This window comes from Pseudophryne corroboree, chromosome 3 (assembly GCF_028390025.1).
Source record: "Pseudophryne corroboree isolate aPseCor3 chromosome 3, aPseCor3.hap2, whole genome shotgun sequence".
NCBI lineage: Eukaryota > Metazoa > Chordata > Amphibia > Anura > Myobatrachidae > Pseudophryne > Pseudophryne corroboree.
Window position 1 is genome coordinate 781,045,890 of NC_086446.1, and position 14,961 is coordinate 781,060,850.

General features: G+C 47.5%; 1 protein-coding gene across 1 annotated transcript in view; it reads right to left on the reverse strand.

Moving 5' to 3' along the window:
- NRAP (nebulin related anchoring protein) overlaps window positions 1–14,961 on the reverse strand; it is a 114,190-nt gene that overhangs the window by 71,755 nt on the left and 27,474 nt on the right. The window contains exons 2-3 of the mRNA XM_063963331.1: window positions 11,871–11,965; window positions 9,683–9,824 (exon numbers count right to left, since the gene is read on the reverse strand). Of these exons, the coding sequence (XP_063819401.1) occupies window positions 9,683–9,824; window positions 11,871–11,965 (237 nt within the window). The remainder of the gene's footprint in view (window positions 1–9,682; window positions 9,825–11,870; window positions 11,966–14,961) is intronic.

The window sequence follows — 14,961 nt, forward strand, 5'->3', positions numbered from 1 at the left end:
CACATATGCCACACAGAGCCACTTACCTCACTGACCCTCTCTCTCCTGATATTACAACACATATGCCACACAGAGCCACTTACCTCACTGACCCTCTCTCTCCTGATACTACACACATATGTCACACAGAGCCACTTACCTCACTGACCCTCTCTCTCCTGATACTACACACATATGCCACACAGAGCCACTTACCTCACTGACCCTCTCTCTCCTGATACTACACACATATGCACACAGAGCCACTTACCTCACTGACCCTCTCTCTCCTGATACTACACACATATGCCACACAGAGCCACTTACCTCACTGACCCTCTCTCTCCTGATACTACACACATATGCCACACAGAGCCACTTACCTCACTGACCCTCTCTCTCCTGATACTACACACATATGCCACACAGAGCCACTTACCTCACTGACCCTCTCTCTCCTGATACTACACACATATGCCACACAGAGCCACTTACCTCACTGACCCTCTCTCTCCTGATACTACACACATATGCCACACAGAGCCACTTACCTCACTGACCCTCTCTCTCCTGATACTACACACATATGCCACACAGAGCCACTTACCTCACTGACCCTCTCTCTCCTGATACTACACACATATGCCACACAGAGCCACTTACCTCACTGACCCTCTCTCTCCTGATACAACACACATAGGCCACACAGAGCCACTTACCTCACTGACCATCTCTCTCCTGATACTACACACATATGCCACACAGAGCCACTTACCTCACTGACCCTCTCTCTCCTGATACTACACACATATGCCACACAGAGCCACTTACCTCACTGACCCTCTCTCTCCTGATACAACACACATAGGCCACACAGAGCCACTTACCTCACTGACCATCTCTCTCCTGATACTACACACATATGTCACACAGAGCCACTTACCTCACTGACCCTCTCTCTCCTGATACTACACACATATGTCACACAGAGCCACTTACCTCACTGACCATCTCTCTCCTGATACTACACACATATGTCACACAGAGCCACTTACCTCACTGACCCTCTCTCTCCTGATACTACACACATATGTCACACAGAGCCACTTACCTCACTGACCCTCTCTCTCCTGATACTACACACATATGCCACACAGAGCCACTTACCTCACTGACCCTCTCTCTCCTGATACTACACACATATGTCACACAGAGCCACTTACCTCACTGACCATCTTTCTCCTGATACTACACACATATGTCACACAGAGCCACTTACCTCACTGACCATCTTTCTCCTGATACTACACACATATGTCACACAGAGCCACTTACCTCACTGACCCTCTCTCTCCTGATACTACACACATATGCCACACAGAGCCACTTACCTCACTGACCCTCTCTCTCCTGATACTACACACATATGTCACACAGAGCCACTTACCTCACTGACCATCTCTCTCCTAATACTACACACATATGTCACACAGAGCCACTTACCTCACTGACCCTCTCTCTCCTGATACTACACACATATGTCACACAGAGCCACTTACCTCACTGACCCTCTCTCTCCTGATACTACACACATATGCCACACAGAGCCACTTACCTCACTGACCCTCTCTCTCCTGATACTACACACATATGCACACAGAGCCACTTACCTCACTGATCCTCTCTCTCCTGATACTACACACATATGCCACACAGAGCCACTTACCTCACTGACCTCTCTCTCCTGATACTACACACATATGCCACACAGAGCCACTTACCTCACTGACCATCTCTCTCCTGATACTACACACATATGCCACACAGAGCCACTTACCTCACTGACCCTCTCTCTCCTGATACTACACACATCTGCCACACAGAGCCACTTACCTCACTGACCCTCTCTCTCCTGATGCTACACACATATGCCACACAGAGCCACTTACCTCACTGACCATCTCTCTCCTGATACTACACACATATGCCACACAGAGCCACTTACCTCACTGACCATCTCTCTCCTGATACTACACACATATGCCACACAGAGCCACTTACCTCACTGACCCTCTCTCTCCTGATACTACACACATATGCCACACAGAGCCACTTACCTCACTGACCATCTCTCTCCTGATACTACACACATATGCCACACAGAGCCACTTACCTCACTGACCCTCTCTCTCCTGATACTACACACATATGCCACACAGAGCCACTTACCTCACTGACCATCTCTCTCCTGATACTACACACATATGCCACACAGAGCCACTTACCTCACTGACCATCTCTCTCCTGATACTACACACATATGCCACACAGAGCCACTTACCTCACTGACTCTCTCTCTCCTGATACTACACACATATGCCACACAGAGCCACTTACCTCACTGACCATCTCTCTCCTGATACTACACACATATGCCACACAGAGCCACTTACCTCACTGACTCTCTCTCTCCTGATACTACACACATATGCACACAGAGCCACTTACCTCACTGACCCTCTCTCTCCTGATACTACACACATCTGCCACACAGAGCCACTTACCTCACTAACCATCTCTCTCCTGATACTACACACATATGTCACACAGAGCCACTTACCTCACTGACCATCTCTCTCCTGATACTACACACATCTGCCACACAGAGCCACTTACCTCACTGACCATCTCTCTCCTGATACTACACACATATGCCACACAGAGCCACTTACCTCATTGACCATCTCTCTCCTGATACTACACACATATGCCACACAGAGCCACTTACCTCACTGACCCTCTCTCTCCTGATACTACACACATATGCACACAGAGCCACTTACCTCACTGACTCTCTCTCTCCTGATACTACACACATCTGCCACACAGAGCCACTTACCTCACTGACCCTCTCTCTCCTGATACTACACACATCTGCCACACAGAGCCACTTACCTCACTGACCCTCTCTCTCCTATTACTACACACATATGCCACACAGAGCCACTTACCTCTCTGACTCTCTCTCTCCTGATACTACACACATATGTCACACAGAGCCACTTACCTCACTGACCCTCTCTCTCCTGATACTACACACATATGCCACACAGAGCCACTTACCTCACTGACCCTCTCTCTCCTGATACTACACACATATGCACACAGAGCCACTTACCTCACTGACCCTCTCTCTCCTGATACTACACACATATGCCACACAGAGCCACTTACCTCACTGACCCTCTCTCTCCTGATACTACACACATATGCCACACAGAGCCACTGACCTCACTGACCCTCTCTCTCCTGATACTACACACATATGTCACACAGAGCCACTTACCTCACTGACCCTCTCTCTCCTGATACTACACACATATGCCACACAGAGCCACTTACCTCACTGACCCTCTCTCTCCTGATACTACACACATATGCACACAGAGCCACTTACCTCACTGACCCTCTCTCTCCTGATACTACACACATATGCCACACAGAGCCACTTACCTCACTGACCCTCTCTCTCCTGATACTACACACATATGCCACACACAGCCACTTACCTCACTGACCCTCTCTCTCCTGATACTACACACATATGCACACAGAGCCACTTACCTCACTGACCCTCTCTCTCCTGATACTACACACATATGCACACAGAGCCACTTACCTCACTGACCCTCTCTCTCCTGATACAACACACATAGGCCACACAGAGCCACTTACCTCACTGACCATCTCTCTCCTGATACTACACACATATGCCACACAGAGCCACTTACCTCACTGACCCTCTCTCTCCTGATACTACACACATATGCCACACAGAGCCACTTACCTCACTGACCCTCTCTCTCCTGATACAACACACATAGGCCACACAGAGCCACTTACCTCACTGACCCTCTCTCTCCTGATACTACACACATATGCCACACAGAGCCACTTACCTCACACTGACCCTCTCCCTCCTGATACTACACACATATGCCACACAGAGCCACTTACCTCACTGACCCTCTCTCTCCTGATACTACACACATATGCCACACAGAGCCACTTACCTCACTGACCCTCTCTCTCCTGATACTACACACATATGCCACACAGAGCCACTTACCTCACTGACCCTCTCTCTCCTGATACTACACACATATGCTACACAGAGCCACTTACCTCACTGACCCTCTCTCTCCTGATACTACACACATATGCCACACAGAGCCACTTACCTCACTGACCATCTCTCTCCTGATACTACACACATATGCCACACAGAGCCACTTACCTCATTGACCATCTCTCTCCTGATACTACACACATATGCCACACAGAGCCACTTACCTCACTGACCCTCTCTCTCCTGATACTACACACATATGCACACAGAGCCACTTACCTCACTGACTCTCTCTCTCCTGATACTACACACATCTGCCACACAGAGCCACTTACCTCACTGACCCTCTCTCTCCTATTACTACACACATATGCCACACAGAGCCACTTACCTCTCTGACTCTCTCTCTCCTGATACTACACACATATGTCACACAGAGCCACTTACCTCACTGACCCTCTCTCTCCTGATACTACACACATATGCACACAGAGCCACTTACCTCACTGACTCTCTCTCTCCTGATACTACACACATCTGCCACACAGAGCCACTTACCTCACTGACCCTCTCTCTCCTATTACTACACACATATGCCACACAGAGCCACTTACCTCTCTGACTCTCTCTCTCCTGATACTACACACATATGTCACACAGAGCCACTTACCTCACTGACCCTCTCTCTCCTGATACTACACACATATGCCACACAGAGCCACTTACCTCACTGACCCTCTCTCTCCTGATACTACACACATATGCACACAGAGCCACTTACCTCACTGACCCTCTCTCTCCTGATACTACACACATATGCCACACAGAGCCACTTACCTCACTGACCCTCTCTCTCCTGATACTACACACATATGCCACACAGAGCCACTGACCTCACTGACCCTCTCTCTCCTGATACTACACACATATGTCACACAGAGCCACTTACCTCACTGACCCTCTCTCTCCTGATACTACACACATATGCCACACAGAGCCACTTACCTCACTGACCCTCTCTCTCCTGATACTACACACATATGCACACAGAGCCACTTACCTCACTGACCCTCTCTCTCCTGATACTACACACATATGCCACACAGAGCCACTTACCTCACTGACCCTCTCTCTCCTGATACTACACACATATGCCACACACAGCCACTTACCTCACTGACCCTCTCTCTCCTGATACTACACACATATGCACACAGAGCCACTTACCTCACTGACCCTCTCTCTCCTGATACTACACACATATGCCACACAGAGCCACTTACCTCACTGACCCTCTCTCTCCTGATACTACACACATATGCCACACAGAGTCACTTACCTCACTGACCCTCTCTCTCCTGATACTACACACATATGCCACACAGAGCCACTTACCTCACTGACCCTCTCTCTCCTGATACTACACACATATGCCACACAGAGCCACTTACCTCACTGACCCTCTCTCTCCTGATACAACACACATAGGCCACTTAGAGCCACTTACCTCACTGACCATCTCTCTCCTGATACTACACACATATGCCACACAGAGCCACTTACCTCACTGACCCTCTCTCTCCTGATACTACACACATATGCCACACAGAGCCACTTACCTCACTGACCCTCTCTCTCCTGATACAACACACATAGGCCACACAGAGCCACTTACCTCACTGACCCTCTCTCTCCTGATACTACACACATATGCCACACAGAGCCACTTACCTCACACTGACCCTCTCCCTCCTGATACTACACACATATGCCACACAGAGCCACTTACCTCACTGACCCTCTCCCTCCTGATACTACACACATATGCCACACAGAGCCACTTACCTCACTGACCCTCTCTCTCCTGATACTACACACATATGCCACACAGAGCCACTTACCTCACTGACCCTCTCTCTCCTGATACTACACACATATGCCACACAGAGCCACTTACCTCACTGACCCTCTCTCTCCTGATACTACACACATATGCTACACAGAGCCACTTACCTCACTGACCCTCTCTCTCCTGATACTACACACATATGCCACACAGAGCCACTTACCTCACTGACCCTCTCTCTCCTGATACTACAGACATATGCCCCACAGAGCCACTTACCTCACTGACCCTCTCTCTCCTGATACTACAGACATATGCCACACAGAGCCACTTACCTCACTGACCCTCTCTCTCCTGATACTACACACATATGCCTCACAGAGCCACTTACCTCACTGACCCTCTCTCTTCTGATACTACACACATATGCCACACAGAGCCACTTACCTCATTGACCCTCTCTCTCCTGATACTACACACATATGCCACACAGAGCCACTTACCTCACTGACCCTCTCTCTCTTGATACTACACACATATGTCACACAGAGCCACTTACCTCACTGACCCTCTCTCTCCTGATACTACACACATATGCCACACAGAGCCACTTACCTCACTGACCCTCTCTCTCCTGATACTACACACATATGCCACACAGAGCCACTTACCTCACTGACCATCTCTCCTAATACTACACACATTTGCACACAGAGCCACTTACCTCACTGACCCTCTCTCTCCTGATACTACACACATATGCCACAGAACCACTTACCTCACTGACCCTCTCTCTCCTGATACTACACACATATGCCACACAGAGCCACTTACCTCACTGACCCTCTCTCTCCTGATACTACACACATATGCACACAGAGCCACTTACCTCACTGACCCTCTCTCTCCTGATACTACACACATATGCCACACAGAGCCACTTACCTCACTGACCCTCTCTCTCCTGATACTACACACATATGCCACACAGAGCCACTTACCTCACTGACCCTCTCTCTCCTGATACAACACACATAGGCCACACAGAGCCACTTACCTCACTGACCATCTCTCTCCTGATACTACACACATATGCCACACAGAGCCACTTACCTCACTGACCCTCTCTCTCCTGATACTACACACATATGCCACACAGAGCCACTTACCTCACTGACCCTCTCTCTCCTGATACAACACACATAGGCCACACAGAGCCACTTACCTCACTGACCCTCTCTCTCCTGATACTACACACATCTGCCACACAGAGCCACTTACCTCACACTGACCCTCTCCCTCCTGATACTACACACATATGCCACACAGAGCCACTTACCTCACTGACCCTCTCTCTCCTGATACTACACACATATGCTACACAGAGCCACTTACCTCACTGACCCTCTCTCTCCTGATACTACACACATATGCCACACAGAGCCACTTACCTCACTGACCCTCTCTCTCCTGATACTACAGACATATGCCCCACAGAGCCACTTACCTCACTGACCCTCTCTCTCCTGATACTACAGACATATGCCACACAGAGCCACTTACCTCACTGACCCTCTCTCTCCTGATACTACAGACATATGCCACACAGAGCCACTTACCTCACTGACCCTCTCTCTCCTGATACTACACACATATGCCACACAGAGCCACTTACCTCACTGACCCTCTCTCTTCTGATACTACACACATATGCCACACAGAGCCACTTACCTCACTGACCCTCTCTCTCCTGATACTACACACATATGCCACACAGAGCCACTTACCTCACTGACCCTCTCTCTCTTGATACTACACACATATGTCACACAGAGCCACTTACCTCACTGACCCTCTCTCTCCTGATACTACACACATATGCCACACAGAGCCACTTACCTCACTGACCCTCTCTCTCCTGATACTACACACATATGCCACACAGAGCCACTTACCTCACTGACCATCTCTCCTAATACTACACACATATGCACACAGAGCCACTTACCTCACTGACCCTCTCTCTCCTGATACTACACACATATGCCACAGAACCACTTACCTCACTGACCCTCTCTCTCCTGATACTACACACATATGCCACACAGAGCCACTTACCTCACTGACCCTCTCTCTCCTGATACTACACACATATGCACACAGAGCCACTTACCTCACTGACCCTCTCTCTCCTGATACTACACACATATGCCACACAGAGCCACTTACCTCACTGACCATCTCTCCTGATACTACACACATATGCACACAGAGCCACTTACCTCACTGACCCTCTCTCTCCTGATACTACACACATATGCCACACAGAGCCACTTACCTCACTGAACCTCTCTACCCTGATACTACACACATATGTCACACAGAGCCACTTACCTCACTGACCCTCTCTCTCCTGATACTACACACATATGTCACACAGAGCCACTTACCTCACTGACCATCTCTCTCCTGATACTACACACATATGCCACACAGAGCCACTTACCTCACTGACCATCTCTCCTAATACTACACACATATGCACACAGAGCCACTTACCTCACTGACCCTCTCTCTCCTGATACTACACACATATGCACACAGAGCCACTTACCTCACTGATCCTCTCTCTCCTGATACTACACACATATGCCACAGAACCACTTACCTCACTGACCCTCTCTCTCCTGATACTACACACATATGCCACACAGAGCCACTTACCTCACTGACCCTCTCTCTCCTGATACTACACACATATGCCACACAGAGCCACTTACCTCACTGACCCTCTCTCTCCTGATACTACACACATATGCACACAGAGCCACTTACCTCACTGACCCTCTCTCTCCTGATACTACACACATATGCCACACAGAGCCACTTACCTCACTGACCCTCTCTCTCCTGATACTACACACATATGCCACACAGAGCCACTTACCTCACTGACCCTCTCTCTCCTGAGACTACACACATATGCCACACAGAGCCACTTACCTCACTGACCCTCTCTCTCCTGATACTACACACATATGCACACAGAGCCACTTACCTCACTGACCCTCTCTCTCCTGAGACTACACACATATGCCACACAGAGCCACTTACCTCACTGACCCTCTCTCTCCTGAGACTACACTCATATGCCACACAGAGCCACTTACCTCACTGACCCTCTCTCTCCTGATACTACACACATATGCACACAGAGCCACTTACCTCACTGACCCTCTCTCTCCTGAGACTACACACATATGCCACACAGAGCCACTTACCTCACTGACCCTCTCTCTCCTGATACTACACACATATGCCACACAGAGCCACTTACCTCACTGACCCTCTCTCTCCTGATACTACACACATATGCCACACAGAGCCACTTACCTCACTGACCCTCTCTCTCCTGATACTACACACATATGCCACACAGAGCCACTTACCTCACTGACCCTCTCTTTCCTGATACTACACACATATGCCACACAGAGCCACTTACCTCACTGACCCTCTCTCTCCTGATACTACACACATATGCCACACAGAGCCACTTACCTCACTGACCCTCTCTCTCCTGATACTACACACATATGCCACACAGAGCCACTTACCTCACTGACCCTCTCTCTCCTGATACTACACACATATGCACACAGAGCCACTTACCTCACTGACCCTCTCTCTCCTGATACTACACACATATGCCACACAGAGCCACTTACCTCACTGAACCTCTCTACCCTGAGACCACACACATCCACCACAGAACCACTTACCTCACTGACGGCCTCGGACTGTTTCCTGACATGGATGTTTACAGGTGTGTCATAAACGCTGGTAAAAGAATTGTTTTTGGGATTGTGCCTGTAATATACAAATATGGCAAATAAATCATTTGTCTTTAATCTGTTATTTCTCATATTAAGGGGGAAATGCACTAAGCCGTGGAGAGAGATAAAGTACAAAAAGTAGACACTGACCATACAGTACATCTTTCGGGCCTATGCATCATGTTACACATAGGGAATAGGATGGCTCCAAGTATCCAACTCCCGGTGAGTAGCAGCGGTGGATAGAAACTCAGCAGAGCAATTTCACATGGTTCCAGTGAGAGACGGCGTATCTGAAGATCAGCTGTCGGCGCAACTGCTATTACTACAGTAGCTGTCAAACTTAGCACTGCAATGCTAGTGTGCATATATGGGGTTGGGATTGTTTTGCGGGCGGTCGGGATCGAGTGTAAATAGTCCCTGTGTGTCGACATTCCAACTGTCGGCAATGTCGGTGATCGCGATCCTGACCGCCGGTTATGTGACCACATCCTCATACATGAACTTGGGTTCACATATGTGCACAGCAGAACAGGATCTCTCCTTGTAGCCATAGAAAGGAGGTAGGTGCAGGAATAAATGCTCTCTGAAGATGGTGAAGGTTCCTGCTGTCAAGCTCCAAAAATGTAGTATTTTCGGAGCTCGATGAATTTAGATCCCCAGTGTATTGGGACAGCGGGCCAGATTGGTGCTGAAAGGTAAGCAGGAGATATTCGTGATGTCTCCTGCGTTACCTTTATAATAATGAATGGCCCAAGAAACTGAGTGGGACATGTACTAAGCAGTGATAAATGTAGAGGAGTGAGCCAGTGGAGAAGTTGCCCATGGCAACCAATCAGCATTGACGTAACATTTATAATTTGCATACTGTAAAAGCATACAGAGCAGCTGATTGGTTGCCATGGGCCCCTTAATTTGTACAAAAGTAGGTAAAAATGTTAATTTTCAGCTACTTATAGGGGTCTATTCATTATCTGAAGGGATGATGAATAGACCCCTAAGTGCATTCACAAAAGGTAGTAAAATAGACAAAGTTTCCTTTGGTGCCCGGCGCCCCCCACCACAGGTATAACAGGGTTAGTGTGCGCCGTAGGCGCACATAAAAAAAATAGGGGAGTGGCTTCATGGAAAAAGGGCATGGTCACAGTTATGCCTCCTAAAGCTGTGCTCTCAGTAGTTGTGCCCCCAGTACTGTGCCCCCTTAGTTGTGCCTCCAGTACTGTGCCCCCTGTAGCTGTGCCCTCAGTAGTTGTGACCCCAGTACTGTGCCCCCTGTAGCTGTGCCCTCAGTAGTTGTGACCCCAGTACTGTGCCCCCTATAGCTGTGCCGCTAGTAGCGCTGCTTAGCAAAATAAATAAATACTCACATTCCCCGCTCCTGCTTCCCGACCGCTGCTGCCCTCTGTCTCCGGTCACCGGCGCTGCTCCTCGGATCTATGGGAGAGACGTCATGATGCATAGACACTAGAGGTCAATTATGATCTCTAGCATCTATGGCCACTCCCACAATGCTGTGCAGTGCGTGATGATGTCATCGCGCACCGCATGGCATCGGCACCAGTAGCAGATCTTGTCACGGCGGCGGCAGCACCCTCGGGACAGCGGTGCCCCAGGCTAAAATCCTGCTTGCCCGTGGCAAGATCCGCTACTGATCACCACCTTCCCTACTACTGTATGTCCCTCCCCCTTTAATAACACCAGGGTGTACTACGATATACCAGCACTCGAGATCCCAGTGCCCAGTATTCCGGCGCCAGGATCCTGACTGCCGGAATGTTGGCAGGGGGGTGAGCGCAAAAGAGCCCCTTGCAGACATGGTGGTGCGATACACACGCTACGCTATTTATTCTCCTTTTAATAGTTGTAGGTATCCTTGCTGAAGGAGTGTTAGGGTTGGGGAGTAGAGGGATCTTCAACATCGGAATGGCGGCATCAGTATTCTGATCGCTGTCATCCCCTCCGCTGGGAACTCATACCCAGCTCATGAGGCTTCATCAAGAGCATTAACCAAAGCTCAGCTAAATACTTCTTAAGGCAAAGGAGGTGTTGAACACAGAAAAGAGCGAAACGCGTGACTTACGCCTGGCAGAACGGCTTCTTCTGGTAACTGACAAAGTTGTTGACCGTCAGGATCATTTTACAGATTTCACAGTGGAAACAAGCCTTGTGCCATGTCTAAAGGGAAAAAGAAAATAATAACGCTTATCATACAGTACACCTAGTTGTATACTATTATTATATACTATATACAGCATACTGTATTATATGCCCAAGACTGCTACCAAATAAACGTATTGTTCATCAACGAGGGTACAAAATCCAGAAATGTTAACAATGGTAAATAGTAGAGAGGGGGAAAAATAGATAAAAGTTATGGAGGAAAAAAAACAGACTCAGAGAACTCTTTTTTTTTTTTGGGACACCCTTAAATATCAATGAAAACTTAACTTTTAGAAATGGACTGATAAAGGGCAAACACATCGAACACAATGGATGAATATCCGATTCAATTACAACCATCACGTTTACAATGTTACAAATCGAAGGCATATGATGTAATATAATCCTCATTTGTAATCGTACAGTATATTTGGCTTGCCTCCAAGATATGGATCAATACAAGGTATATGAGAGATATCCTAGAGTAGCGCTTGTTATAGAAACCACTCCATCAAAGGACATGTTATGAATCATAAAAGAATATACAGAACTCGGTGCCAGAAAACTGGATAACATGCAAAAAGTGCCGATGTTGCAAAAGATACAGAAAATCTCTGGTCTATTGAGTCACCAAGTAGAGACAAATAGTAAAAAGGTTATTTTGATACAGTATCAGTAGCTTAAATCATTGCGCCTACTTCACTGCAAACGAGTAGAGAATTGCATCCACAGGTAATTGTTTAACATGAATGCCACTATTAAAAGTCCTGCCTTTTGCTTGTGGAACAACAAGTGCATGAATACAGTATATTGATTCTATCTCCTTGGGGTCGATTCAATTCACTGACAGTTGAATAGCACTGGGAGTTTGCTCCCGGTGCTATTCAATACAGCGACGAGTGACCCTCAATTGTCGGGAATACTTCTCTCATCCCCGGGGGATGAGAGAAGAAACCCGACAAAAGTGCTGCCACGCACCCGGCGCGAGCCTGTTACTGTCGGGAATCAGCCTCGCGCCGGGGAGTTAAGTCGGAGAATGCCCGTTCTCCCGACAAAACAACCTGATTAGTCGGCGAGAACGGGCCATCGCCGACTTAAGTGGAGCTGAATTGAATAGCGTCGGGAGCTAATTCCCGGCGCTATTCATCTGTTGCCGAATTGAATCGACCCCCTTGTGTACTGTCTTTATGATTCTCCTTAATAAGTATTTTCTGTATATAATCCCGTGAGATTAGGGGGGTCTATTCATGAAGCAGTGAAAAGTGTGGAGAAGTGCGCCAGTGGAGAAGTTGCCCATCACAACCAATCAGCATTGAAGTAACATTTATAATTTGCATACTATACAATTGTACAGAGCAACTGATTGGTTGCCATGGGCAACTTCTCCACAGGATCACTTCTCCAGTCTTTTCACTGCTTCATGAATAGCCCCCTAAGCATGTAAAGTATCCTAAGGGAAAAGTAAATAGGAAGGAAGCTGTTACATGGCATGTATCAGACTTCAACTTTTGGGAGTTTTATCCTGGATATAGAATTTACAATGAGAGAGCCTATATAAAATACACGCACATATGAACAAAAAGAGGAGGAGCGTAATATGAATTAATTCAGTTTGTACTCAATTTGTAATCGTCATATGTTGGTATAAATGTAGAATACCAGTTGTGCTGGTTAAATGTATCAATCCATGATAAGCCCCTGGTAAACCATATTTGGCATTAGTAGGACCATAAACGCAGAAATCTGTAGTGTCATTATTACTCCGCTGTAAGAAGTATGAGTGAATGTGGTCTCAGCAGATTGCAGTGTACTTCTGCTTTTAACTATCTTATCTATGACATTGAACAGTTAATGAGAAAGTATCAATGCAAACAATAACAGCAAATAGTGTCAGCAATCATATAAATGTCCAAATCCATTGGTTATTAGCTGATGAGAGGGCATTAACACCACCAGCCAAAAAAATGATTCTCTTTTATTTGATTGCAAAAAACATTATTTAACATTACCCTATTAGATTGTCTTACAATATGCTGGTATTTGTAATATATTGATTCACCTCATTGGTAGGTGTAAACTAGGGATGAGCGGGTTCGGTTCCCTAAGAACCGAACCCCACCGAACTTCATGCTCCGAGCCCGGATCCGAGTCCGACTCAGGACTTCCCGCCAGACAAGGCAAAACATCACCATCTCGCTGTCGGAATCTCGCAGGTTTTGGATTCCATATAAACAGTCGCGCATCACCGCCATTTTCACTCCGAATTTGGAGAGTGAGGGAGACAGACCTCTGTCTCTCTGTGGGTGGTGGCGTCGGGTGGGTTTAGTGTGTGCTCTGTAGGGGTGCTGCTATAGTCACTGTGGTGTACCAGTGCTGTGTTAGAGGTGCTGTCCTGGCTGTCACTGGTGTTTCATGTGCTGCAGCTGTACATGGGTGTTGCTGTCCTGGCTGTCACTGTGTTGTACAGGGTGCAGGGGACACTGTCCTCCTGTATACTGTAAAATATAGGGGTGCTGCTTGACCTGTATGTTGTAAAAATTCAGGGGTGCAGTTGTTAAAAATTAAAAACACACTGCTCCTGTATGCTGTAAAATATTGGGGTGCTGCTGGCCCTGTATGTTGTAATAATTCAGGGGTGCAGTTAAAAATTAAAAGCACACTGCTGTATGCTGTAAAATATAGGGGTTGCTGCTGGCCCTGTATGTTGTAAAAATTCAGAGGTGCAGTTGTTAAAAATTAAAAGCACACTGCTCTATGCTGTAAAATATAGGGGTGTTGCTGTTCAAATAACATTACACTGGCCCTGTATGTTGTAATAATTTAGGGGTGCAGTTGCTAAAAATTAAAACCACACTGCTGTATGCTGTATAATATAGGGGTTGCTGCTGGCCCTGTTTGTTGTAAAAATTCAGAGGTGCAGTTGTTAAAAGCACATTGCTGTATGCTGTAAAATATAGAGGTGTTGCTGTTCAAATAACATTACACTGGCCCTGTAAGTTGTAAAAATTCAG